The following is a 25,258-nucleotide window of genomic DNA, read 5'->3' as shown; positions in this document are numbered from 1 at the left end:
AGACTCTGTTCCTGTTTTCACTTTCTTGTGTTTGACCCCCGGCCTCCTCATCTGATCCTGCTCCAGGCTCCATCTCCAGTTCCAGGTGTTTGAGCCCCAGCCAGGCCTGCTTCAGCCAGTGTCATGTCCACTCTACATGGGTCTCTCTTCTGCCAGAAGACTTTTCAGCAAGCTGGCGACCCGTGCCTCTCTGTGCCCAGTAGCCACTGCTCCGCCCTCAGGGGTACTGTGCACCCAGTTGCAAGGGGAGCTGCTCTCAGCAACTCGGCAATGGTGAGTACCCGACACTGATGTGTATATATATATATATATATATATCCACTGTAACCAGTTTAGCTAGATCTCACTGCAGACCGTTCCTGCTGTTTCTAATATACTTCAGACAGGCAGTTGATTCAGTTATCTACAGTGTATTTAATATATATATCCCGGCTTTGTGTATATATATATATATATATATATATAGCCACTGTATCCAGTTTAGCTAGATCTCACTGCAGATCGTTCCTGCTGTACGGTTTCTAATATACTTCAGGCAGTTGATTCAGTTAGCTGCAGTGTATTTAGTGTGTACATATATATATATATATATATATATATATATATATATATATATATTGTAGAGGGTCAACCTGGGGCAGGGTTAAGAAGGGGTTAATCAAAGAGGGCAGGTATTTCTCCTTCAGACCTGATATTTGTCAGGTGTGTTGAACGTGTCAGCGTGGATCTGTTTGAGTAGGAGAGAGAAACACAGCAGCACACTGTGTGAAAAGGTAATTTGCTGAGTCTGTGTGAAAAGGTCCATTGCTGGATGGTGTACCTGCTGGGTGAGCTTAACCTCATAAAGACTGTAGTTCTGATTGGAGCCATGAACTGTTACCTGTAAGCCTGTGTGCTGCTGAACTGTGAGCTGTACCTGTGTGCACATCCGTGTGACAAGACAAGTCTGTCTGGTCTTATGTTTAATTTTTGCCATTTTGCTGAATAAAGTCAGTTTTATTTTACTGGACTGTGTCTGAGCCAGCTCTTTACCCCTCTGATCCCCTACAATATATACACTGTATCCAGTTTATCTAGATCTCACTGCAGACCGTTCCTGGTGTACGTTTTCAAATACACTTTCAGGCAGGCAGGCAAGTGATTCAGTGATCCACAGTGCATTAAATATATATACAGTCTCCAACATATATATATCCACTGCATTCTAGTCTATCTAAGCCTCTATCTGACTGCAGGCCATTCCTGGTGTACGTTTTCAAATACTCTTTCAGGCAGGCAGGTGATTCAGTGATCTGCAGTGCATAAAGATATATATACAGTCTCCTACATATATATCCACTGCATTCTAGCCTAGCCAAGCCTATACCTGACTGCAGGCCATTCCTGGTGAAATTTTTCTAGTAAACTTCAGGCGGTGTTTTGCTAATCCAATTTTACAGCATGTCTGCAAGGCCACCAAGGAAAGGCAGATGCTCACAGGCCACTAAAAGAGGGCAAGCAGGCTCTGTGTCTACAGCCAACAGTGCTGGTCATGGACACGGTGCATCCTCAGCACGTGGCCGTGGGGCACGTTTGTCCTTTTGTTCAACAGCTGGCCGTGTTGAGCCACAACATTAAGAAGAGTTGGTAGAGTGGATCACAAAGCCATCCTCTTTCACCCAGGCTAAGAGAAGTTTGGCTGCCAAAGTAGCCTATTCCATCAGCTCAATGGCATCAATCACTCCTTCCCTAGCCCCACCATCATGTCCTGAGGAGTCCCCCGTACTGTTCGACCACAGTGTCGGGAACATGCTGCAAGAGGATGCGCAGCATTTTGAAGGCTCAGATGATGGTACCCAGGTTGAAGATGAAGGCAGTAACATGAGCCCAGAGAGAGGGGGTACCCAAGAAGGATAAGAAACTGGCAGTCATGTTCTCCCAGCTGCAGCATACTACCAGGTTTGCTCCAGTGGCGAGGAGGGAGGGGGGTGATGAGGTCACTGACTCTACGTGGGTGCCTGATAGAAAAGAGGAGAAGGAGGAGGAGGCGGCACATCTCCAACAAGGCAGGATGCCCTCCAGGGGCCAGCTTAAGGACAGCCAACCGACTGGATCACAATGCAGAGCTCCGCAAGTGCAGGGCGCTGTGCATTTTTTCAAAAGTTCTTTGGTGTGGGCCTTTTTTGAGACATGTACAGGAGATCGCACTGTCGCTGTTTGCAACATATGTCTGAAGCGTATCAAGCGTGGCCAAAACAGCAACCGCTTAGGCACCACATGCTTGACCAGATATATGTCGAGCTCCCATGCAGTCCCTTGGCAACAGTACTTAAAAGACCCACACCAAAGAACAAGGCGGACCTCTCCTTGCTCCTCATCAGCTGGGATCTCCAACCACACTACACCTTCAGTCCTCCCAGAGACCTACACTGAGAGGAATGAAGGTGTAGAATTAGGTGTCCCAAGCACTTGCAGGCAATCTGCTAGCGGTACACCTAAATCCGATTGTAGAAGGCAAATTTCCCTACCCCAGTTGCTAAACTGTCTAAAGAAATTCGGACCCAGCCATCCACATGCTCAACGGCTGAATGCTAGTTTGGCTAAATTGCTAGCATTCCAACTGCTGCCTTTTCAGCTGGTAGACTCTACCCCCTTTCGAGACGTTTTTGTAATGTGCGGTACCTCAGTGGCAGGTTCCCAAACACCATTTTTTTTCTCAGAAGGCCATTCCGGCTCTCTACCGGCATGTGGAAGGCAATGTCTTGGCCTCGTTGGACAGGGCGGTCAGTGGTAAGGTGTATATTACTGCTGACTCATGGTCCAGCAGGCATGGACAGGGATGTTACCTTTCTTTCACGGTGCACTGGGTAACCATGCTGGCAGCTGGGAAGGATGCAGGACAGGGTGCAGTAATGTTGGCGCTTGTTCTGACACCACACCTCCAAATTGCTAGTAGTGGTGATTCTGCCACACCTCTCTCCTCCACCCCCTCCTCTTCTTCTTGCTCTGTGGCCTCTTCCTGTGCAGATTTGACCTCAGAACCAGTGCTCTGTAGGCGTTCTAGGGGCTACGCAAGCAGTCAGGCAAAAAGATGCCATGCAGTGCTTGAGTTGGTCTGCTTAGGGGACAGGAGCCACACTGGGGCAGAAATTCTGTCAGCTCTGCAGGGGCAGGTTCAGAGGTGGTTGACACCACACCAGCTTCAGGCAGAAATGGTGGTTTGCGACAATGGAACCAACCTCCTCTCCACCCTCTGACAGGGACACTTGACCCATGTTCCCTGTTTGGCTCACATCCTTCATTTGGTGGTGCAGTGATTCTTGTGCAGGTACCCGGGCTTACAGGCTCTCCTGAGGCAGGCCAGGAATGTCTGTGTGCATTTCCGCTGTCATATAATGCCAGTGTCGGCTGGCTGACCTTCAAAAGGAATGCAACCTGCCCAAGAACCGCCTCATCTGTGACATGCCCATCAGGTGGAACTCAACATTGGCAATGCTGCAGCGGCTGCACATGCAACAGGGGGCCATCAATGAGTACCTGTGTGAGTATGGCACCAGGACAGGGTCAGGGGAGCTTGGCTTTTTTTCGCCACGCCAGTGGCTAATGATCAAGGATCTAAAATATAAACAGAGGTACTAATGGGCACAACCCAAAATATTGTCCCTGAAAAATATCTAATAATCAAATAGAGCTACAGGAAGCTGCCAACATATACAGTGATCTCTACACCATCAAACAAATTATAAAACAGTAGTATGTGGCGCTACCTGCTAAAAAAATATATCACATTAGCCTACAATAAATAATCAATGTATTAAATAAATATATGTCACATATGTAAATATATGTCACACACGCGTGACTTTTTCAAAGAAAAAATCATGTGTGTGATGCAACGTGTCAGAGAGGAGCCAGGTGTCTTAGACGTCACTTCCGGTCACGGCCGAGACCGGAAGTTCCGTTGTTTACACGCAAAATTGTCTTCTAATATGTAAGTGTGGATTTATTTCAGTAAAAAGATTTTATATGTACTACACATGAGAGCCCACTTTCTTCTTATCTTTTCTACCGCTGAGAAATTGTTATTACTGACGGGCGGGACAAACGAGGAGGAGAGGGGAGGAAGTGTGTGATTATCATCAATTTATACAAAGCGTCCTATGGCCCTGGGTGGTATGAGATTGAGGTGAGAGGCTGGGGGAAACGGGGGGTGCACAAGTGAAGCACTGAAGTATCCAGATATTGGTGGGCTGTCACAAGTGTGGAGTTATATGCACCTTCAATACACTGCATGGATATTGTGAACTTTCACTATTGGACATTGTTTTTTTTTAATAACACCTTTTGTCATTTTGGATCACCGGATTTGTATCATATGGACTTTTTTCTTATTATTATTTGCACTTTAATTGTGAATTGCATGGATGAAATTTTTGCACATATTTATCTAAGTGTGGTTAATGTTGCACTTTATGCGTGATTTTGCACTCTAGTTATTTCATCAGTATTCGTTTGCACATTGCTGTATTTTGCACATATATTTATTTAATACATTGATTATTTATTGTAGGCTATTGTGATATATTTTTTTAGCAAGTAGAGCCACATACTACTGTTTTATAATGATCAAGGATGCATGCACTGTCCTGTCACCATTTGAGGAGGCCATGAGGATGCTGAGCAGTGACAGTGCATGCATCAGTGATACTGTCCCTCTTGTCTTCCTGTTGGAGCACACGGTGCGTGGAATAATGGACTGGGCACTTGAGGCAGAACAGAGGGAGGAAGAGGAGGACTTCCTTACCTCTCAAGGCCCCCTCTATCCAGACAGTATTCTTGCAGGCCCACCTATCACACAGGAAGAGGAGGAGGAGGAGGATTGTGTCAGCATGGAGATGGAGCCTGGCACTCAGCATCAGTAGCAGCCTTCAAGGGATCGTTTTCAGCCTCCAGAAACCCATGGCCTTGTATGTGGTTGGGAGGAGGTGGCTGCGGATCATGTCAAGGACTCTGGACTCCGGACCGAATGCCTCAGCAAACCTACGCTGCATGGTCTCCCTGATCCTGCAAAGCCTGCAAAAGGACTCTCTGATTTGTGGTATCGAGGAAAGGGATCAGTACTGGCTGGCAACCTTTCTTGATCCATGTTACAAGGCTAAGGATGTAGAACTTATCCAGCCTTCGCAGAGGGAGCGGAGGATGAAACATCTTCGGGAGGCCTTGCAAAAAGGTTTTTGCAATGCATTTCCAGAGCCTAGGAGGTTGCAATTTCCTGGTCCTCCTGAACAACGTGTTGCTGAGGCTTCGGTCAGTCACAGAAGGAGCAGTGGAGAAGGTGGCCTTCTGACCGATGTGTTCAGACAAATTTCTTAGTCTGCAGCCCCAAGGTCTGATTGGTTCCAGCAACCATCACCAGCATCTGATTTACATGGTGCAGATCAGGATCTGACCATGTAAAGATCAGACTTGGAGACCTTTTCAACCAAAAATCCACTGCGTTACTGGGTCTTGAGGATGGATCACTGGCCAGAGCTTGCACAGTATGCAGTTGAGCTACTGGCCTGTCCTGCATCCAGCGTTCTAAACGCACATTCAGTGCTGCTGGAGGCTTTGTAACAGATCACAGAGTGCGCCTGTCCACAGACTCGGTTGATTGGCTCACCTTCATAAAAATGAATCAGTCTTGGATCACCAGCTACCAAGCACCTGATGGTGCTGTAATGATTTTTTTTTTAATGAATGTGAGATCCCTTGAAGACTGCTATGTTGAGTGACTATCCTGTTATGCTGAGTGACTATCCTATTCCTCATGTTCATGTTGATAGCTTCTAAGAACATTTTTGGTTCTGGGCACCAGCACCAGTGCCTAAAGCCCAATTTTTCTGCCCCTGTTTAACAGGGGCAATTACAATTTTTGCTGTAATATTTTGGAGCAGGGCACGTTCCTGCGCTCAACTAGAGTATCTGTGAGGAGTTGCAGTGTTGTGGCACCAGCACCTAAAGCCCAATTTTTCTGCCCCTGTTTAACAGGGGTGTGTAATTACAATTTTTGATCTAATATTTCACAGCAGGGCCCATTCCTGCACCCGTCAAGAGTAACTGTGAGGGCTTACAGTGTTGTGGCAACACCACCACACCCCCACCAAAGGCCCAATTTGTCTGACCCTGTTCAACAGGGGCATTTAATTACAGTTCTTAATATAATATTTAACAGCAGGACCCATTCCAGTGCACACCAAGAGTAACTGTGAGGGCTTACAGTGTTCTGGTACCACCAACACCTAAGGCCCAAATTTCTGCAGAGCATATAGGGAAGGCCGTATAGTATATACAGGCAGTCCCCTACTTTCAAAGATCCGACTTACAAATGACTCCTACTTACAAACGGAGGGAGACAACAGGAAGTGAGAGGAAATCCACCCCTAGGAAGTGAAATTCTCTTCTGTAAGAGTTAATATGGGAAAAAGGTGTCTCTACTGATGCTTTATTATCACCAATCCTTGTTTCCCTAAAAACCCCACATTTTCAAAATCCATTATCATTGGGAAAGAAAGTGAGGTGAAATCTTCTGAACAGGGGCACAGAAGGCAAAACAAATGTTACAGGGGTGATGATAACCCTTCCCTATGTTATCCAAAAGGCTTAAAAATATATTTTTTGTCTGGAGCTACACTTAAAAAATGTACCTGTTCCAAATTACAGACAGATTCAACTTAAGAACAAACCTAGAATTCCCTGTCTTGTTTGCACCACCTGTATACTGCTGTTCAGAGTATATAGGGCCTGGGGGCCCCACGCCTTTTCTTTTTTTAATTTGGGTGCAGGGTTCCCCTTAATATGCATACAAGACCCAAAGGGACTGGTAATTGGCTGGGGGGGTTACCCATGCCATTTTTCTCAATAATTTTCATCCATATTGCCGGGATCCGACATTACATTACAACCGCAAGCAGTCTCAAATGACTTTTATTCCTTTAGAAATGCCATTTTGTGCAGGGACTGTTCTAAACGCAGGAAACACGTGCCACTTTAAATGCATACTATAGACACCCCCCCCCCCCCCCCCCCGGTAGGAATATTTCAATTTTATTTTTTTCACTTTAGACATCATTAAAATCACTGCTCCCAAAAAAAGGACAGTTTTTAAAACTTTTGCATTGATACATGTCCCCTGGGGCAGGACTCGGTCCCCAAACCCTTTTTAGGACAATAACTTGTATATTAGCCTTTAAAATTTGCACTTTTGATTTCTCATGTTCGACTCCCATAGACTTTAACGGTGTTCGAATGTTCGCGCAAACTTTCGGTCCATTCACATGTTCTGGATCTGAACTGAAGCGAGGGGTGTTCAGCTCATCCCTACTCACTAGTAGTATATGCACTCTTTATAACACTTTTCACTAAAAGGCACCTGGAGGAAGCTTACTGGGCACAGCTGCTCCCTTAGCCTTGTGAGTACTGTTCTACAGCAAGATCCTGGTGACTATGCAGTACTGGGATTACTAGGCTGTGTAGTTCCTCTCCCAAGAGGCACATACCAACCAGTCCCCTCTAGTTTTTATGGAAAGACTGTACACTACATTTGTGCTAAGTATATGTTCTCCTGAGAGGTACATACTGTTAGCTCCCTTTAGTCTCTTGTGGGAGAGCTATCCTCTGAATTGAAGTCAAGTAGTTCCCCTCCTGAGGGGTGCATACCTCTGGCCCCTACTAGTATCTCACAGGAGGATTGCATTCTGAGTAACGCAGAAGATTTGTACCTGAAGTTCCAATTCTAGAGAAGTATGTCCTCCTGTTTCTGTTAGTTACCTGGGAGTATCCCTTACTACCCTGCACCCCATCCAAGTTACCCAAAAATAAAACCACAAAAAGACATCCACTAGACTGAGACTACTGCTACAACCCATCAAACTTAATAAAAGTTGCACATGTGCCCAGACTACAGCCACACAAACTGTCAGAGGGACATTCAAATGAAAAGGTTGACAAAATCGTGTTCCATGCTCTTAAAATCTTTATTAAAGATCCAACAGGAGTTACACAATCCCATACACAGAGGATGTTGACGTATTTTAGCCCTGGTGAGCTTTAGTCATAATGAGTAAAGCCTACCAGGGCTGAAACACATCGACATCCTCTGTGTATGGGATTGTGTAACTCCTGTTGGATCTTTAATAAGAAGATTTTAAGAGCATGGAGCACGATGTTGGTGACTTTTTCATGCTCCTCATGTTGGTGTGCCTGAACTATTCTTTGTGTGTGCTGGCTGCCTTGACATCTGTGAGAGAGAACCCCGGCCATCATTATTATCTGGACAGTGACTGTGCTTGCTAACAATATCAACCAGTTGGCCACAAGGGCCTTCCAGGGGTACTGCTACATATGTATGAATGTGTGTACTGTGCTATGCATGAAGGGGTAGAATGAATCATATGCATAGTGTAATCTGTTCATTAAGATGTACATTACTTTTACTTTTGAATCTGGCACTCTGTATGCTATACATACCTGATCCCTGAACACTGTAAATTACACATTCCTTACCTCTCTATTCTGTACATACCACACCCCTGACCATTGCACTCCACATTAAATACTCTGGACCCCTGCATGCTGTGTGTTACACAACCCTTGTACTTTGCGCATTACATATTCCTGACTAGGGATGAGCTTCGAGTTCGAGTCGAACTCATGTTCTACTCGAACATTGCCTGTTCGCCTGTTCAGCGAACAGTGAACAATTTGGGCTGTTCGCAGCAAATTCGAAAAGCCGGAACACCCTATACAAGTCTATGGGAGAAATCTAAAGTGCTAATTTTAAAGGGTAATATGCAGGTTACTGTCCTAAAAAGTGTTTGGGGACCCGGGTCCTGCCCCAGGGGACATGGATCAATGCAAAAAAAAGTTTTAAAAACGGCCGTTTTTTCAGGAGCAGTGATTTTAATAATGATTAAAGTGAAACAATAAAAGTGTAATATTCCTTTAAATTTCGTAGCTGGGGGGTATCTATAGTATGCCTGTGAAGGGGCGCATGTGTTCTGGTGCTTAGAACTGTCCCTGCACAAAGTGTCATTTGTGCAGGAAAAAAAGTCTTTTAAAATCACTTGTGGCTATTGTCGGGTCCTGTAATACAGAGAACACTCAATGAGTGTTCTCTGCATTAGCCGACAATTCATTCATTCATTGATTAAAAATAAATAAATAAATAAATAAATAAAAGCGTGGGGGTTCCCCTAAATTCAATTACCAGGCCCTTCAGGTCTGACATGGATATTAAGGGGAACCCGTGTCAAATTTAAAAAAAAATTGACGTGGGGGTCCCCCTAAATATCCATAACCAGACCCTTCAGGTCTGATATGGATATTAAGGGGAACCCCGCATCAAATTTAAAAAAAAATTGACGTGGGGGTCCCCCTAAAAATCCATATCAGACCCTTTATCCGGAAACACGCAACCTGGCAGGCCGCAGGAAAAGAGGGGGGGACGAGAGAGCGGCCCCCCCTCCCTCCTGAACCGTACCAGGCCACATACCCTCAACATTGGGAGGATGCTTTGGGGGTCTGTGACCCCTCAAAGCACCTTGTCCCCATGTTGATGAAGACAAGGGCCTCATCCTCACAACCCTGGCCGTTGGTTGTGAGGGTCTGCGGGCGGGGGGCTTATCAGAATCTGGAAGCCCCCTTTAACAAGGGGACCCCCAGATCCCGGCCCCCCCCCCTGTTTGAAATGGTAAGGGGGTACAAAAGTACCCCTACCATTTCACAAAGAAAGTGTCAAAATGGTTAAATAAGACAAACACACTTTTGAAAAATTCCTTTATTAAAAAGAAAAAAAAGAAAAAAAAGATTCCAGCGGTGCTAATCCACTCTTGCTATCCAGCGACGGGTCTCCGGGGTCCAGCGATGGATGATCATATCCAGCGACGGGGGATCTCTCAGTCCAGCGCTGTCCATGATGTAACGCAGGTTTCCGTTACATCAGATGGGGCGGGGACACCCACACGTCACTGGGGAACCCCTGGCTTCCCTCTACAGCGTCAGAGGGGCGGGGTCAGGTGACGGGTGGCCCCGCCCTCCTAATATAAGAAACGTCAGCGCTGGGATCTCTGCAGTGTCTCCGGAGTGGAGACAGAAGAAGGATGTATGGACAGCGCTGGACTGAGAGATCCACCGTAATAAAGGAATTTTTCAAAAGTGTGTTTGTCTTATTTAACCATTTTGACACTTTCTTTGTGAAATGGTAGGGGTACTTTTGTACCCCCTTACCATTTCAAACAGGGGGGGGGGCGGGATCTGGGGGTCCCCTTGTTAAAGGGGGCTTCCAGATTCTGATAAGCCCCCCGCCCGCAGACCCTCACAACCAACGGCCAGGGTTGTGAGGATGAGGCCCTTGTCTTCATCAACATGGGGACAAGGTGCTTTGAGGGGTCACAGACCCCCAAAGCATCCTCCCAATGTTGAGGGTATGTGGCCTGGTACGGTTCAGGAGGGAGGGGGGGGCGCTCTCTCGTCCCCCCCTCTTTTCCTGCGGCCTGCCAGGTTGCGTGCTCGGATAAAGGGTCTGATATGGATTTTTAGGGGGACCCCCCACGTCAATTTTTTTTTTTATTTGATGCGGGGTTCCCCTTAATATCCATATCAGACCTGAAGGGTCTGGTTGTGGATATTTAGGGGGACCCCCACGTCAATTTTTTTTAAAATTTGACACGGGGTTCCCCTTAATATCCATGTCAGACCTGAAGGGCCTGGTAATTGAATTTAGGGGAACCCCCACGCTTTTATTTTTATTTTTAATCAATGAATGAATGAATTGTCGGCTAATGCAGAGAACACTCATTGAGTGTTCTCTGTATTACGGGACCCGACAATAGCCGCAAGTGATTTTAAAAGACTTTTTTTCCTGCACAAATGACACTTTGTGCAGGGACAGTTCTAAGCACCAGAAACATGCGCCCCTTCACAGGCATACTATAGATACCCCCCAGCTACGAAATTTAAAGGAATATTACACTTTTATTGTTTCACTTTAATCATTATTAAAATCACTGCTCCTGAAAAAACAGCCGTTTTTAAAACTTTTTTTTGCATTGATCCACGTCCCCTGGGGCAGGACCCGGGTCCCCAAACACTTTTTAGGACAGTAACCTGCATATTACCCTTTAAAATGAGCACTTTAGATTGTGAACGTTCGAGTCCCATAGACTTTAATAGGGTTCTAAAGTTCACACGAAGTTTAGGTCTGTTCGCAGGTTCTGGTGCGAACCGAACAGGGGGGTGTTCGGCTCATCCCTATTCCTGACCCCTGGATTCTTTCTGTACATACCATGCTCTTGACCATTGCACTCTGTGCATAACATACTTCTAACCTCTGCACTGAGTACATTACATACTACTGGTCTCTGTACCCTGACACTGTTCACACTCTCCTGTATTCTGTGCATGCCACATTCCTATATCTGCACACCATATATTACATATTCCTGACCCTTGCACCCTGATGCTATTCATGCTTCTTCCCCACCCACTCTATATATAACACACTAATGACCTCTGCACTCTGTATATAACACACTTCTGATCCCTGCTCTCTGTACATAACGTATTTTATTCCTGACCCGCATCCTGCAAAAGGCAGAGAATACACAACAAGAAGGCCCACCAAGTCACAGCACACAGCTTACTATGCTTCCGTTTATGAATGAACAGAAAGGCTGTGCAGAGCTCTTCTTGTTTATTCATTCTGTGCAGCTGAGACTTCAGAAAGGAACTGGGGGATGAGTTTCCTCAGTACTTTTATCTATCTCAAAAGTGAGGGGTCTATTTAGACCCTTGGTATTTCATCAAAGCCCACCCCCCAAAAATCATTATGAAAAAACTTTGAAAAAATAACAAAAATTGAAACAAAACAAATTGCAACTTTGTTTGTACAGTTGCTACATCTCTATAGCATAACATAGGCTTCCTGCTCACAAAAAGAAAAAAAAATAGATTCTGTTTCCTTGTTATACAGCACAGTGCTTGTGTTGTGTAATTTGCCACCCTGAATAACCTGAAATACCTGCTTGATCCTGCCTGGTTCTGCCCTCCCCATGTAAACTGACCACGGTTTATCATGGCTGCTGAGCCCTGACACCATGGTCAGTTTACATGCCTCCATCATCTGCAGCTCTCCTCTGTCCTCCCTTCCCCCCTCCCTCCCTGCCTTTCAGCCTGGTGCTCCAGTGCTGCTCTGCTCCCCACCCCACTGCTATAAAATGATGTGATGTTAATACAATAGCCTCTGTTAGATAACAACATGTGCCCAGTGTCTGTGCTATATAAAAATTATGCCGATTTCTCCCTTATTTCAGAGTGTCGCTTGGCTCTCTCCTCCTCTTCTCCCCTCCTCCCAGCTGACGTCAGTGGGAGTTCTCAGCCCCTCCCACTGTAGCTTTCAGACTGGGAGAGGAGAGAGTTGAGCAGATGCTTTGAAATAAGGTAGAAATCTGCATATTTTTTATATAGCACAGACACTGGGACACATGTTGTTATCTAACAGAGGGGATTGTTATAACATCACTTAGTGGCTTTACAGCCACTTTAAGTAGGAATCATTAGCATCTTATTTCACTTTTATACCTTATTGTATGTATTGCAATATGTTTCCATTTCATATTCAAATTAATTTTCAGAAACAGCGGGCTCAAAGTGACTGATCACTGATCACAGTGATAGCCAATCAGAGACTATCACAGCAATTAGGTGACCTAGGACTCCCAATTCTGCCGGACTCCCAAATGTTAGTACAGTACTTTCAGTGAGAGCCCAGTTTCTGTGCTGGGAGTGTGCTGTGTCACATAGTTAGTCTGGTTGAAAAAAAGACAGCAGTCCATCTAGTTCAACCATTAGAAGGAAGAAAAAATATATATACAATCCTATATATACAATCCAATACCCACAATTGATCCAGAGGAATGCAAAAAAAACAAGAAAAAAAGCATGCTCCAATTTGCTCCAGCAAGGGAAAAAATTCCTTCCTGATCCCCTATGAGGCAATCGGATATTCCCTGGATCAACTTTACCTATTAATATTAGTATCCAGTTATATTATGTGCATCTAGGAAAGATTACAGGCCTTGCTTAAAACAATCTATTGAGCTAGCCAGAACCACCTCTTGAGGGAGTCTATTCCACATTTTCACAGCTCTTACTGTGAAGAAAGCTTTCCGTATTTGGAGATCAAATCTCTTTTCCTCCAGACGTAAAGAGTGCCCCCTTGCCCTCTATGATGACCTTAAAGTGAATAATGCAACACCAAGTTCAATATATGGACTCCTTATGTATTTATAGGATGATATTCCCCTTAATCTTCTCTTCTCAAGGGAGAATAAATTCAGTTTTGCTAAAAAAAAATCCTCATGGCTGAGCTCCTCCATGCCTCTTATCAGTTCGGTTGTTCTTCTCTGCACTTTCTCCGGTTCCCCGATATCCTTTATGTGAACTGGTGCCCAAAACTAAACTGCATATTCCAGATGAGGTCTTACTGATGGTTTGTACAAGGGCAAAATTATATCTCTTTTCTGGAGTACATACCTCTCTTAATACAGGAAAGGACTTTGCTCACTTTGCAAACCGCAGCTTGGCATTGCATGCCGTTATTAAGTTTATCTACCAGAACACCCAGATCCTTCTCCAACATTGACTCTCCCAGCTGTTCTCCTAGTATGTATGTTACATGCTTATTTTTAGCCCCTATTCCTAACTTTAAATTTAGTAACATTAAACTTTATTTGCTACACAGTTGCCCAATTAACCACTTCCCATCCGGCCAATGTACATATACGGCCGGGTGGGAGCTCTCTACTTCTGAGAGGACGTTCAGGAACGTCCTTCAGAAGGAGGGGGAGCGCAGCGGTGCGATCCCAATGTGCTCGTGTCACCCGGACACGGCGCATCTCGGATCGGCAGGAGGGCTCTGTTATTGGCCCTCCTGATCACATTACGGCCGTGTCCAATCACGGCCGTCATGTGATGTAAACAAACAGCCGGTTGCTAGGCAATCGGCTCTCCTCTCCTCACACGGAAGTCGTCGGTGAGGAGAGGAGAGCAGATCGCTGCAGCCGGGTGGTGATCAGTGAGTATGAGCTGTTTTTTTACTAACTGATCACCAGTCTAGTGTAAACACACATGTCACCACAATACACATGTCACCACACATGTCCCCAAAACACACATGTCCCCAAATAATAAAACACATGTCCCCCACATATGTCCCACTAAAATCACATGTTCCAATGATTATCTGCACACGTGTACGTGATCACCTGCACACATATGTACATGATCATTTGCGTACCTATGTCCGTGATCACACAAACCAATTATTATACACTTAACTGAATTTTTTTACCAAAAACATGTAGCAGAATACATTTTCGCTTAAATTTATGACAAAATTTGATTTTATTGGATTTCTTTTAAAATAGAAAGAAGAAAATATTGTTTTTTTTTCCAACTTTCCACTTTTTTTGCGCATACATCGCAAAAAATAAAAAAAGGAGTCGTGAATAAATACCACCAAAATAAAGCTCTATTTGTGCGAACAAAATGATAAAAATTTCATTTGAGTACAGTGTAGCATGACCGCGCAATTGTCATTGAAAGTGCGAGAGAGATGAAAGCTGAAAATTGGGCTGGGAAGGAAGGTGTTTAAGTGCCCTGTATTGAAGTGGTTAAACAGCGCAATGAGGTCAGCTTGTAAATTGGAGACATCTTGTAAGGATTATTGCACTGCATTTCTTGGTGTTATCCGTAAACACTGACACACTGGTACTTTTAATCCCAGACCCAGACTGTGTGGTGCGCTCCCAGCACAAAGAGAGATATGCATATATGAGGCCCCTCATATAAAGACTTGAATTCGGATACCAGTAATTTGTTTTGTTATAATTTATTTCGGATTTGTCCAAATTTCGATTTGTAACTAAACATGTCCTAAAAAATATGTACCATTAACCCATTTAATTGTTCTACTGATTATCACAATTCAAGTTGTTAGCCTGTTGGGAACATATACAGTCAGGTCCATAAATATTGGGACATCAACACAATTCTAATCTTTTTGTCTATATGCATCACCACAAGGGATTTGAAATGAAACAAACAAGATGTGCTTTAACTGCAGACTTTCAGATTTAATTTGAGGGTATTTACATCCACATCAGGTGAACGGTGTAGGAATTACAACAGTTTGTATATGTGCCTCACACTTTTTAAGGGACCAAAAGTAATGGGACAATTGGCTGTTCAGCTGTTCCATGGCCAGGTGTGTGTTAATCCCTCATTATCCCATTTACAAGGAGCAGATAAAAGGTCCAGAGTTCATTTCAAGTGTGCTATTTGCATTTGGAATCTGTTGCTGTCAACTCTCAATATGAGATTCAAAGAGCTGTCACTATCAGTGAAGCAAGCCATCATTAGGCTGAAAAAACAAAACAAACCCATCAGAGAGATAGCAAAAACATTAGGTGTGGCCAAATCAACTGTTTGGAACATCCTTAAAAAGAAAGAACACACCGGTGAGTTCAGCAACACCAAAAGACCCAGAAGACCATGGAAAACAACTGTGGTGGGTGACCGAAGAATTCTTTCCCTGGTGAAGAAAACACCCTTCACAACAGTTGGCCAGATCAAGAACACTCTCCAGGAGGTAGGTGTATGTGTGTCAAAGTCAACAATCAAGGGAAGACTTCACCAGAGTGAATACAGAGGGTTCACCACAAGATGTAAACCATTGGTGAGCCTCAAAAACAGGAAGGCCAGATTAGAGTTTGCCAAACAACATCTAAAAAAGCCTTCACAGTTCTGGAACAACATCCTATGGACAGATGAGACCAAGATCAACTTGTACCAGGGTGATGGGAAGAGAAGAGTATGGAGAAGGAAAGGAACTGCTCATGATCCAAAGCATACCACCTCATCAGTGAAGCATGGTGGTGGTAGTGTCATGGTGTGGGCATGTATGGCTGCCAATGGAACTGGTTCTCTTGTATTTATTGATGATGTGACTGCTGACAAGAGCAGCAGGATGAATTCTCAAGTGTTTCGGGCAATATTATCTGCTCATATTCAGCAAAATGCTTGAGAACTCATTGGACTGCGCTTCACAGTGCAGATGGACAATGACCCGAAGCATACTGCGAAAGCAACCAAAGAGTTTTTTAAGGGAAAGAAGTGGAATGTTATGCAATGGCCAAGTCAATCACCTGACCTGAATCCGATTGAGCATGCATTTCACTTGCTGAAGACAAAACTGAAGGCAGAATGCCCCAAGATCAAGCAGAAGCTGAAGACAGTTGCAGTAGAGGCCCTGCAGAGCATCATCAGGGATGAAACCCAGGGCCTGGTGATGTCTATGCGTTCCAGACTTCAGGCTGTAATTGACTGCAAAGGATTTGCAACCAACTATTAAAAAGTGAAAGTTTGATGGATGATTGTTAATCTGTCCCATTACTTTTGGTCCCTTAAAAAGTGTGAGGCACATATACAAACTGTTGTAATTCCTACACCGTTCACCTTATTTGGATGTAAATACCCTCAAATTAAAGCTGAAAGTCTGCAGTTAAGGCGCATCTTGTTAGTTTCATTTCAAATCCATTGTGGTGATGTATAGAGCCAAAAATATTAGCACTAACACTGTTTATTACACTTCTGTTTATTAAATGTATGTAATATTTGTACCTGTAATTCTTTATCCGAAGATATGTTCATGGTCATAAGAATAAAATCTCTTTGATAATACAAAAAAATATCATTCTGCTGATTTTCTTTCTGTGATGAAATGTATTTTCCCAGCTGTGTCTGAGAAAACATATCCAGAAATTGCATTTCAGGTCCTAAATTAAAACAAAAAGTACATTTATCAACATCAGTGAGTAACAAAAAATACAGGGCTGTCAGGTGCCTTTTCATACAGGCACTGTAAGAATAAGACAGAAGCTACAGTATATTGAAAAGAGTATCCTAGTGGAAATTGTGGTAATATTCACTTATGAATGTTAGCCCTTGTACACACGGACATAGGACATTCAGACGGAAAATGTCCGATCGGACCGTGTTGTCGGATAATCCGACCGTGTGTGGGCTCCATCGGACTGTTTCCGTCTGAATATCCCACCGACAAAGTTTTAGAGCTGGGCTATAAAATTTTCTGACAACATGATCTGATCGTTTGTAGAGAATCCGATCGGACAAAGTGCCACACATGCTCAGATCAAATTCCTAGACCAAAGCTATTGGCTACTAGCCTGAACGTAGTCCTGTCGTAACAAAATAACGTCATCACGTTCTGAACGATCAGATTTTCCGACAACTTTGTCCGACCATGTGTATTTAACACCAGTTTTGGACAAAATCCGACGGATTTGGTTGTCGGAATGTCCGACCCTATTATTAAAATATAAGCATCAGATTTAGATATTTTATCTAGTTTCTTGAAATTATTGCAGAATCTCTAGCTGCCATGTGGCTTAGAAATTACACTATAGGACATGACTGCTCACTTGTAGATTCCTGTACGGTAAAAATGTTTAAGCAGGGAAAACTGCAGCACTTTCCTTGTTGGAAACATTGAGTATGGTAAAAGGAAGTTCCGGTCTTTTCCATTCTTATCAATTACTTATTTAGCATACCATTTAAGGTTCTATTGAACCTTGAGGTAATTTTCAACAAACGGCACAGTTCTTTGGTTACATTTGACGTGAAAGGGGTTCTGTGATCTGTCAAAATTTTCTTAGGAACACTGGTACAGCAAAACACGTGGAATGTCTTTTTCGCTATAATCTTAGATGACATGTGTGAATCAAAGAAGGAAACAGTTTTGTCCCTGGGACTTTAAAGAGTTTGCACTAAAATAAAGTAATTAGCCATGTAGTAAGAAAATATACATTTTATTCCATATAAAATTTAAAATACAACAAAGTAGACACTACATGTGTCCAAGATGACCACTGCCTTGCTAAAGAAGCTGAGGGTACAGGTGATGGACTGGCCAGGGGCGTACCTAGAGCATTTAGCACCCAGGGCCCATTCTATATCTGGCACCCCCCCCCCCCAACTGTAAAAACACACTTTGTTCGGGTCTCTGGCCAGCTGGCTGATGGCTCAGGTCTGCTGGTGGGATGGGCGGAGCTGTGGGGGGATGGAGACATCCCCTACCGCTCCTTGTAATAACCGCTGATGCTGTTCATCCATGGCAGCCAGTGACAATAGACGGGACAGGACAGAGGTGTCATTCACTCAGGTGTGAGCAGATGCCACATTTTTGGACAGATAGTGCCACGGTCAGGAAAGTGGAGAGCTGGACTGGAGCTGCTATGAGGGAGACATCAAAGTGAGATGGGGAGACAGCTGACAATACAAAGTAAATACAAAGAATACAAAGAAAATACGACCGGCGTTTCCTCTGCACGATCGGCAAGGAGGATGCCCTCTGAAGACGTAAGCACGAAATGCGTGAGGGCGTGGCCACACGATGTTACGGTGCAGAGGAAACTCTGGTCCTGGGTGAGACAGGCGTTATGCAGTGCTGACATGCCGATATGCTGTTTTTATATGATCTTAATGTAAGCGCAATATGTATGTGGGGAGGAGTGTAAATGTGCAATAAAGGGTATAACACTATATCAGCCTTTATGAGTATCCTTGCATGCTGGTGCGTACTGATGGGATCCTAATCACATTTGGAGGAGTAAGAGGTCTGAGTGAACTGAGTAGCTTAAGTGTCCTCCACATTAAGGCCTGATTGCAGTTCTTTTCTGGTAAGCAGCCATCCATGGGGAATGCACAAGGTGGATACGGTGACGGTGTAGGAGAGTTGGAACTCGCATCCTAACATGTTTCTGTGGTGGATTGGACTGTTGACACTTCTTTCTCTCTCTCTCTCTCTCTCTCTCTCTCTTTTGATTATGGACAATTATATGCATTTTTTGAGTGGAACTATAGTTTCATTAACAAGTTAATTCATATGGAATGTGAACAGATGTGTACATAGAAAGCTGGATGCTTATCTGAATCACTTTTTATCTAAGATTGCATATATAGATCCATGTATTTATTTATTATTTTTGGAAGTGTATTAACTATCGACCCACAAGTGAGGTCAGAGTGACGTCTATTGTAAGTATTTATAGCGCTGAGTGTCTGATTTTTAATTAGTCACTTTTGCTGTTCTGTGTTTCATTGTTGATTTATAACAGCTGCTGTAGGGTTTTTACTACTATTTTTTCCATTGAGCGCTGGGATCAGGAGTATTTATTATTTCTGAATTGTGTATATTTATGCTTGTCTCCTGATGAAATGGACACTGTTCCATGAAACGTGTTGAGATTCTAATTCATAAGTGCTTCAACCCAAATGTATACAGCAGATATGATATTTCCAGTAGTGTATGTGCTTTGTGCTTGTTTTTATGACACATTTAGTGTAAACTTTGTTGGATTTTAAGTCTTATATGGAATAAAATGTATGATACGTAATGTAAAACTCCTTAAAGTCCCGGGGCAAAACAGATTTCTTCTTTGAGTCACACTAAGTTCTGCCATTGTCTCAGCACTTCTGACCTGCTTTTTATTTTGTATCTTAACCACTTGCTTACTGGGCACTTAAACCCCCCTCAGTCCCAGACCAATTTTCAGCTTTCAGCGCTGATGCACTTTGAGTGACAATTGCGCGGGCATACAACACTGTACCCAAATGAAATTTTTATCATTTTTTTCCCACAAATAGAGCTTTCTTTTGGTGGTATTTAGTTACAGCTCGGAGTTTTATTTTTTGCTAAACAAACAAAAAAAGATGCAAAAAAAAAAAATCATGTTTTAATAGTTTGTTATAAAATTTTGCAAACGGGTCATTTTTCTCCTTCATTGAAGTGCGCTGATTAGGCGGCACTGATAGGCTGCATTGGTGGGCACTGATGGGCTGCATTGGTGGGCACTGATAGGCTGCACTGGTGGGCACTGATAGGCATAGTTAAGGTGGCACTAATAGGCACAGATAAGGCGGCACCGATGGGCACAGATAAGGCGGCACTGATGGGCAAAGATGGGCACAGATAAGATGGCACGGATGGGTGGCACGGATAAGTGGCACGGATGGGTGGCACGGATGGGCACTGATAGGTACCACAGATAGATGGGACTGATGGGCACTGATAGGTGGCACTGATAGGTGGCTCTGATAGGTGGCACTGCTGGGCACTGATGGGCGGCATTGCTGGGCACTGATGGGCGGCACTGCTGGGCACTGATGGGCGGCACTGGGGTGCAGCACCTTTGAGGCAGATTGGGTGGCACTGTGGGGTGGCACTGTGGGTGGCACTGTGGGTGGCACTGTGGGTGGCACTGTGGGTGGCACTGTGGGCACTGACAGGGGGCACTGACGGGGGCACTTACTTTTTCTTTTATTTTACTTCAGGATGGCACTGCGGGAGGCAGGTGGGCACAGGCAGGTGGCAGGTGGTCCCTTGTATTGATGGCCGTGATCGGGACTGATGTCCCGATCACGGCCGCCGGTGATCGGCTTTTTTTTCTCTCCTCGCGCTGTCAGCGCGAGGAGGAATAATAGCCGATTACCGGCTCCGTTCTATCACATGATCAGCTGTCATTGGCTGACAGCTGATCACGTGATAAGGGGTCGGGATCGACCCCTTACACGGATCGGTGATCAGGCGAGTCTCACGGACTCGCCGATCACAGAGCGCTCCGCGCGCGCCCCTCAGGGGGCGCGCAGGCCGCTCGTAACCAGGACTACGTCAATAGACGTAGTCCCGGAAATGTAGGTCCGCGCTAATGCCGTCATTTGGCAATAGCGCGGATCTGAAGTGGTTAAACAGATTGAGAGGGATTGCATATCAAATTCTGAGGCTTCCTACTCCCCTTGCTCCACTCATTACCAGTCTAAGTTCGCTGAACTTCGGACATGGGTCTCCACTTCTGAATTAAGAAAGTTGGCATATTGTTAAAGTGATTGTAAAGGTTAATTTTTTTTTTTAAATAACAAACATGTTATACTTATCTCCTCTGCCCAGCTGAATTTGCACAGAGAAGCCTGGATTCCCCCCTTCTCTGGTCCATCTTCTGTGCTCCTGAGAAGGACCTCAGGTAAGTAATTAGGGGGGCTGTGGAGGCTGCTACACACAGAAGGTTTTTTATCTTAATGCATAGAATGCATTAAGATAAAAAACCTTCTGCCTTTACAACTCCTTTAAGTTAATCTGTGGGAACTCTGCACATAGGTTGGTCGGCCTCAGACAGTAAGACCAAATATAACATGATAGGTTGAACAGCATGTCAAGGAATCTACTGCATGTTATATCTCCTGACCACTTCAGGTCCATTTCCTCTGTTCTTTTAAAGCCTCTCAGCACTTGTAACAGAGTTCGACTGAACCTCTTGCATTCCGCAATGCTGTGTGGGTGGTACGGGGTGGTGTGCAACTTTTTAATGCTCAATTTAAGCACCTGTGTCACAGTCAATATTCTCCTATTATGTAGCAGCTACTAAGACTATGTACTGTATAAAATACAATCAAATATAACTATAACATTGGCAACGCTGTTAAAATGAAAAGTGCATTAACCAATATAATACATCATATAGTGCAAAATAAAAAATCTCTAATGCAAACGTGCTCCAAAAGTGAAACAATTAATTTGCGTTTCAAAAAAGTATATTCAGTGACTCAAAGTGCTTTGTCAGAAGTGGAGTCCCCCTTTGACACGGAATAGACCATAGAGTGTCAGCATACTTGTTCAGCCAGCTGGAACAGACCCACATGTCTTGTCTCTTGAACCAGGTGAATGTTTTGTCCACATCTGAGGGTATCCCATCCATATGGTCTCTTGCCACAAAAAAAAGACAGTAGGACCTGCCACGTTACTGACGACTCATGACAGAATACAATTTTATAGTTCAGTGTACTATCCTTCAGGATGAGATTGGACCATTCACTCAGCAGTTTCTTGGTTTTTGGTAATAGCTTCAATCTTTCTCTGGGATCGGGCCACCACTGAAACTGTATCATCTCCCTTAGAGGGGAACCACAGGCTCTTCTCTCTGTGTCCCTGCTCAGTTATAATCTTCAAGTACTGCTCTACTCTTAAGACCGATGAGAGCTTTTGCTAGGAAAATGTGACCGTCTTTACAAGAAACTCACTTCACAGTTCGGAAAACCCCCAAATTTTTTAGTTCTAAATATCCCCAGGTATTTACTGCTTCAGCGACATCAAAACAAAGAGGTGTTCTTTTAGCTTTTCATTATTCTATACCATTTATCCCTATATCCAAAATCAAAGATCCTAAGGGCCGATACCTAATCCTGGTGGGCCTATTGCAAGATGTAGAAACCACCTTCGTCTCTTATAACGCCCCTAATACTAATCCCAACCCTTTCTTTTCACACCTCCTACAGGTAATAAAGACCCATAGTAAAGGAACCCTATTCATGTGTGGAGATTCTAACTTAGTTTTACACCCACACTTGGATAAATCTCCCTACTCTCTGGAACATTTTTCCCCCTCAGTGCAGCTTCGTAAACAGTTTCAGCAGGCTTCCCCCCTGGACTCCTGGAGAGAATGTAACCCCCTAAAGAAAAATTATACATTCTATTCCAACCCTCATAAATCCTTTTCTAGGATTGACCATATTCTAGTCCCCATATCATCTTCATCGATACTGCTCCACACTCATTACCTGGTCTGAACACTGTGCAGTGATCACTACAATATCCTCGTTAATACCCCGAACTAAGGATAGAACCTGGTGTATGAATGACACTCACTTAACCAACCAATAATTTTGTATCAATATTAGACTTGCGCTCAAAGACTACCTTCTCCATAATAATACAACATAAATCTCTCCGACCCTCCTTCGGGAGGCACACAAGCCAGTAATTAGGGGCAAATGCATCTCAATTGCTACACACCTCAAAAGAGACAAAAAGTTGAAACTCCAGCAACTACAGGCAGACTATCACCATCACTTCCTCCAGTTCCAGTCCACCCAGACCGAAGCAAATAAAGCAAACCTGAAAGTCTAAACTAGAGCTAGATCTGCTCCTAGCGGAAGCAGCCGATAAAGTTATCCGTAGGTCTACTCATACTATTTACACTAAGGCCAATAAACCAGATACTTTCTTAGCTTTATGTCTTCGGCACCCCGAGCGGATCCATAAGCCTATTAGCCTGTTAAGGTGCTTTCTGAGTTCAGCCAAAGACTAGCCAAATTATATGAAGTGAAGACTTCCTTCCCCCAAAATCAAGCGGAGGCAATGTTTTGTGATTTGGCGATCCCATCGCTGTCTGGCGCCAACCGGGAAATTATGGACTGTTCGGTTTTAGTCGAGGAAGTCCTCCTAGTCATAAAATCTCTCAAACCCCACATGCGATCAGGTCGTGATGGACTTCCCAGCATCTATTATAAAAAGTTTGCTGACATACTGGCCCCTCTTCTTGTAAACTCTTTCAACGCCTTACTCAATAGGGACCCCTTTGGCAGGGACACATTGATGGCTATTGTATCCATGATACCTAAACCTAACACTGATAGTACACTATGGTCTAACTATAGACCCATATCCCTGCTAAATGTGGATATTAAAATCCTAGCTAAAATTTTAGCTTTGTGGCTCGGGCCACTTATTGGGAGACTGATCCACAAAGACCAAGTGGGCTTTATTCCCAGGCGACAGGCTAGTGACAACATTCATCGTGTTGTCCTACTACAACATATTGCCAGGTCCCGCAACATACCCATGCATCTTCTCTCGTTGGACATGCATAAAGCGTTTGATACGGTCTCTTGGCCATACATGCACTACATCCTACAACGTTGGGGCTTCGGTCCACACTTCCTTCAATGGATTAATGCTCTATACACCCAACCACAAGCATACGTAAGATATGCGGGATTCCGCTCAGAATGCTTCCCTATCCAACGAGGGACTAGGCAGGGATATCCATTATCCCCTTTACTTTTCGCGCTTGCGATTGAACCGCTGGCAGCCCTGATCAGAGCGAACCCAGACATTCGGGGATTGGAAATAGGTTCAACTTCGCACAAGCTATGCTTGTTCGCAGATGACGCACTACTGTTTGTCACTTCGCCTCACATCCCTTTACCTAACCTCCTTTGAATGTTAGATGAGTTTGCTCTTATCACAGGCTTGGAGGTGAATCAAAATAAGTCTAGAGCTCTTGATGTGTCTCTGCCAAGGGTCGAACTTGAGCGACTACATGACAATTTCCCATTTCAGTGGTCCATATCGTCCGTGCCCTACCTAGGGATTAAATTGACCAGTGACCCGGCCCAGCTTTTGCAAGCTAACTATCTCCCCATGTTGCGCCAACTCACATCCCTTCTTACTTCTTGGCAGCCTCTCTGTGTCTCTTGGATGGGACTGGTTGTGGCCGTGAAGATGTCATTATTGCCCAAACTTATACTTGTACAGAGTGCTCCCGGTCGCGGTCCCCTCCTATTTCCATAGGATCATACAAAGCCATACGTTTAAGTATATCTGGGGTCCTACGAAACCTAGGGTATCCAGATCAACTTTCTTCCGCCATAAAATACACGGCGGCCTTGGTGTACCAAATTTTCGTCATCACTATCATGAAGCCCAATTAGCCCAAATAATAATGTACCATGTGAAAGCGGAAGTACCCTTATGGGTCAGCTTCGAGGCAATAGATATTCGCCCACTCGCAATTTCGAATCTATTGTGGCTACCACCTCAAGCATGCAGAGCCATAACTAACCCCATAAATCAGCACTCCCTTAAAGTTTGGGATAAGCTGTGCATTCCTTTTAATCTAAAATCCTCACATTCACCTCTGCTCTCATTTCTGGGTCACCCACATTTCTACCCAGCCTATACGGAGCCGGCCTCATTTCAGGCTTGGTCTCGGGCGGGCTTGGGTCGAATACGTGACTTGACCAGGGGTGGCACCATTAAAACATTTCCTACCTTGCAGACGCAGGCCCAGCTCCCTCATAGGGAATGCTTTTGATATCTTCAAATTGCTCACTTTATCCAAACCGTGACAAAAACTTGTACAGACTTAGACCAGCTGACAGTATATGAAAACATATGTGACACTGACCCACATGTCACAGGTATTATATCTTGTCTTTATGCCCACCTCACGACCCCCACAGCCTCCCTCCCTTCATATACCATGAAGTGGTCCAAAGAACTAGCAATTGATCTGGATAGAGAGGCCTGGATATGTATATGGGCCAA

General features: G+C 44.3%; 1 protein-coding gene across 6 annotated transcripts in view; it reads right to left on the bottom strand.

The window, feature by feature from the left end:
- The window catches only part of LOC143964536 (E3 ubiquitin-protein ligase RNF213-like), a 955,032-nt gene that overhangs the window by 227,824 nt on the left and 701,950 nt on the right, over window positions 1–25,258 (bottom strand). For all 6 annotated transcript variants that reach the window (XM_077474321.1, XM_077474324.1, XM_077474323.1 and 3 more), the window contains exon 39: window positions 16,699–16,853. In XM_077474321.1, the coding sequence (XP_077330447.1) occupies window positions 16,699–16,853 (155 nt within the window). The remainder of the gene's footprint in view (window positions 1–16,698; window positions 16,854–25,258) is intronic.

The sequence above is a fragment of the Lithobates pipiens genome, unplaced genomic scaffold (assembly GCF_037356315.1).
Source record: "Lithobates pipiens isolate NorthernLeopardFrog02 unplaced genomic scaffold, aLitPip1_a1.2 Scaffold_8, whole genome shotgun sequence".
Taxonomy (NCBI): Eukaryota; Metazoa; Chordata; class Amphibia; order Anura; family Ranidae; genus Lithobates; species Lithobates pipiens.
The sequence above is the reverse complement of the archived record's forward strand: the minus strand, read 5'-3'. Positions and strand labels throughout refer to the sequence as shown.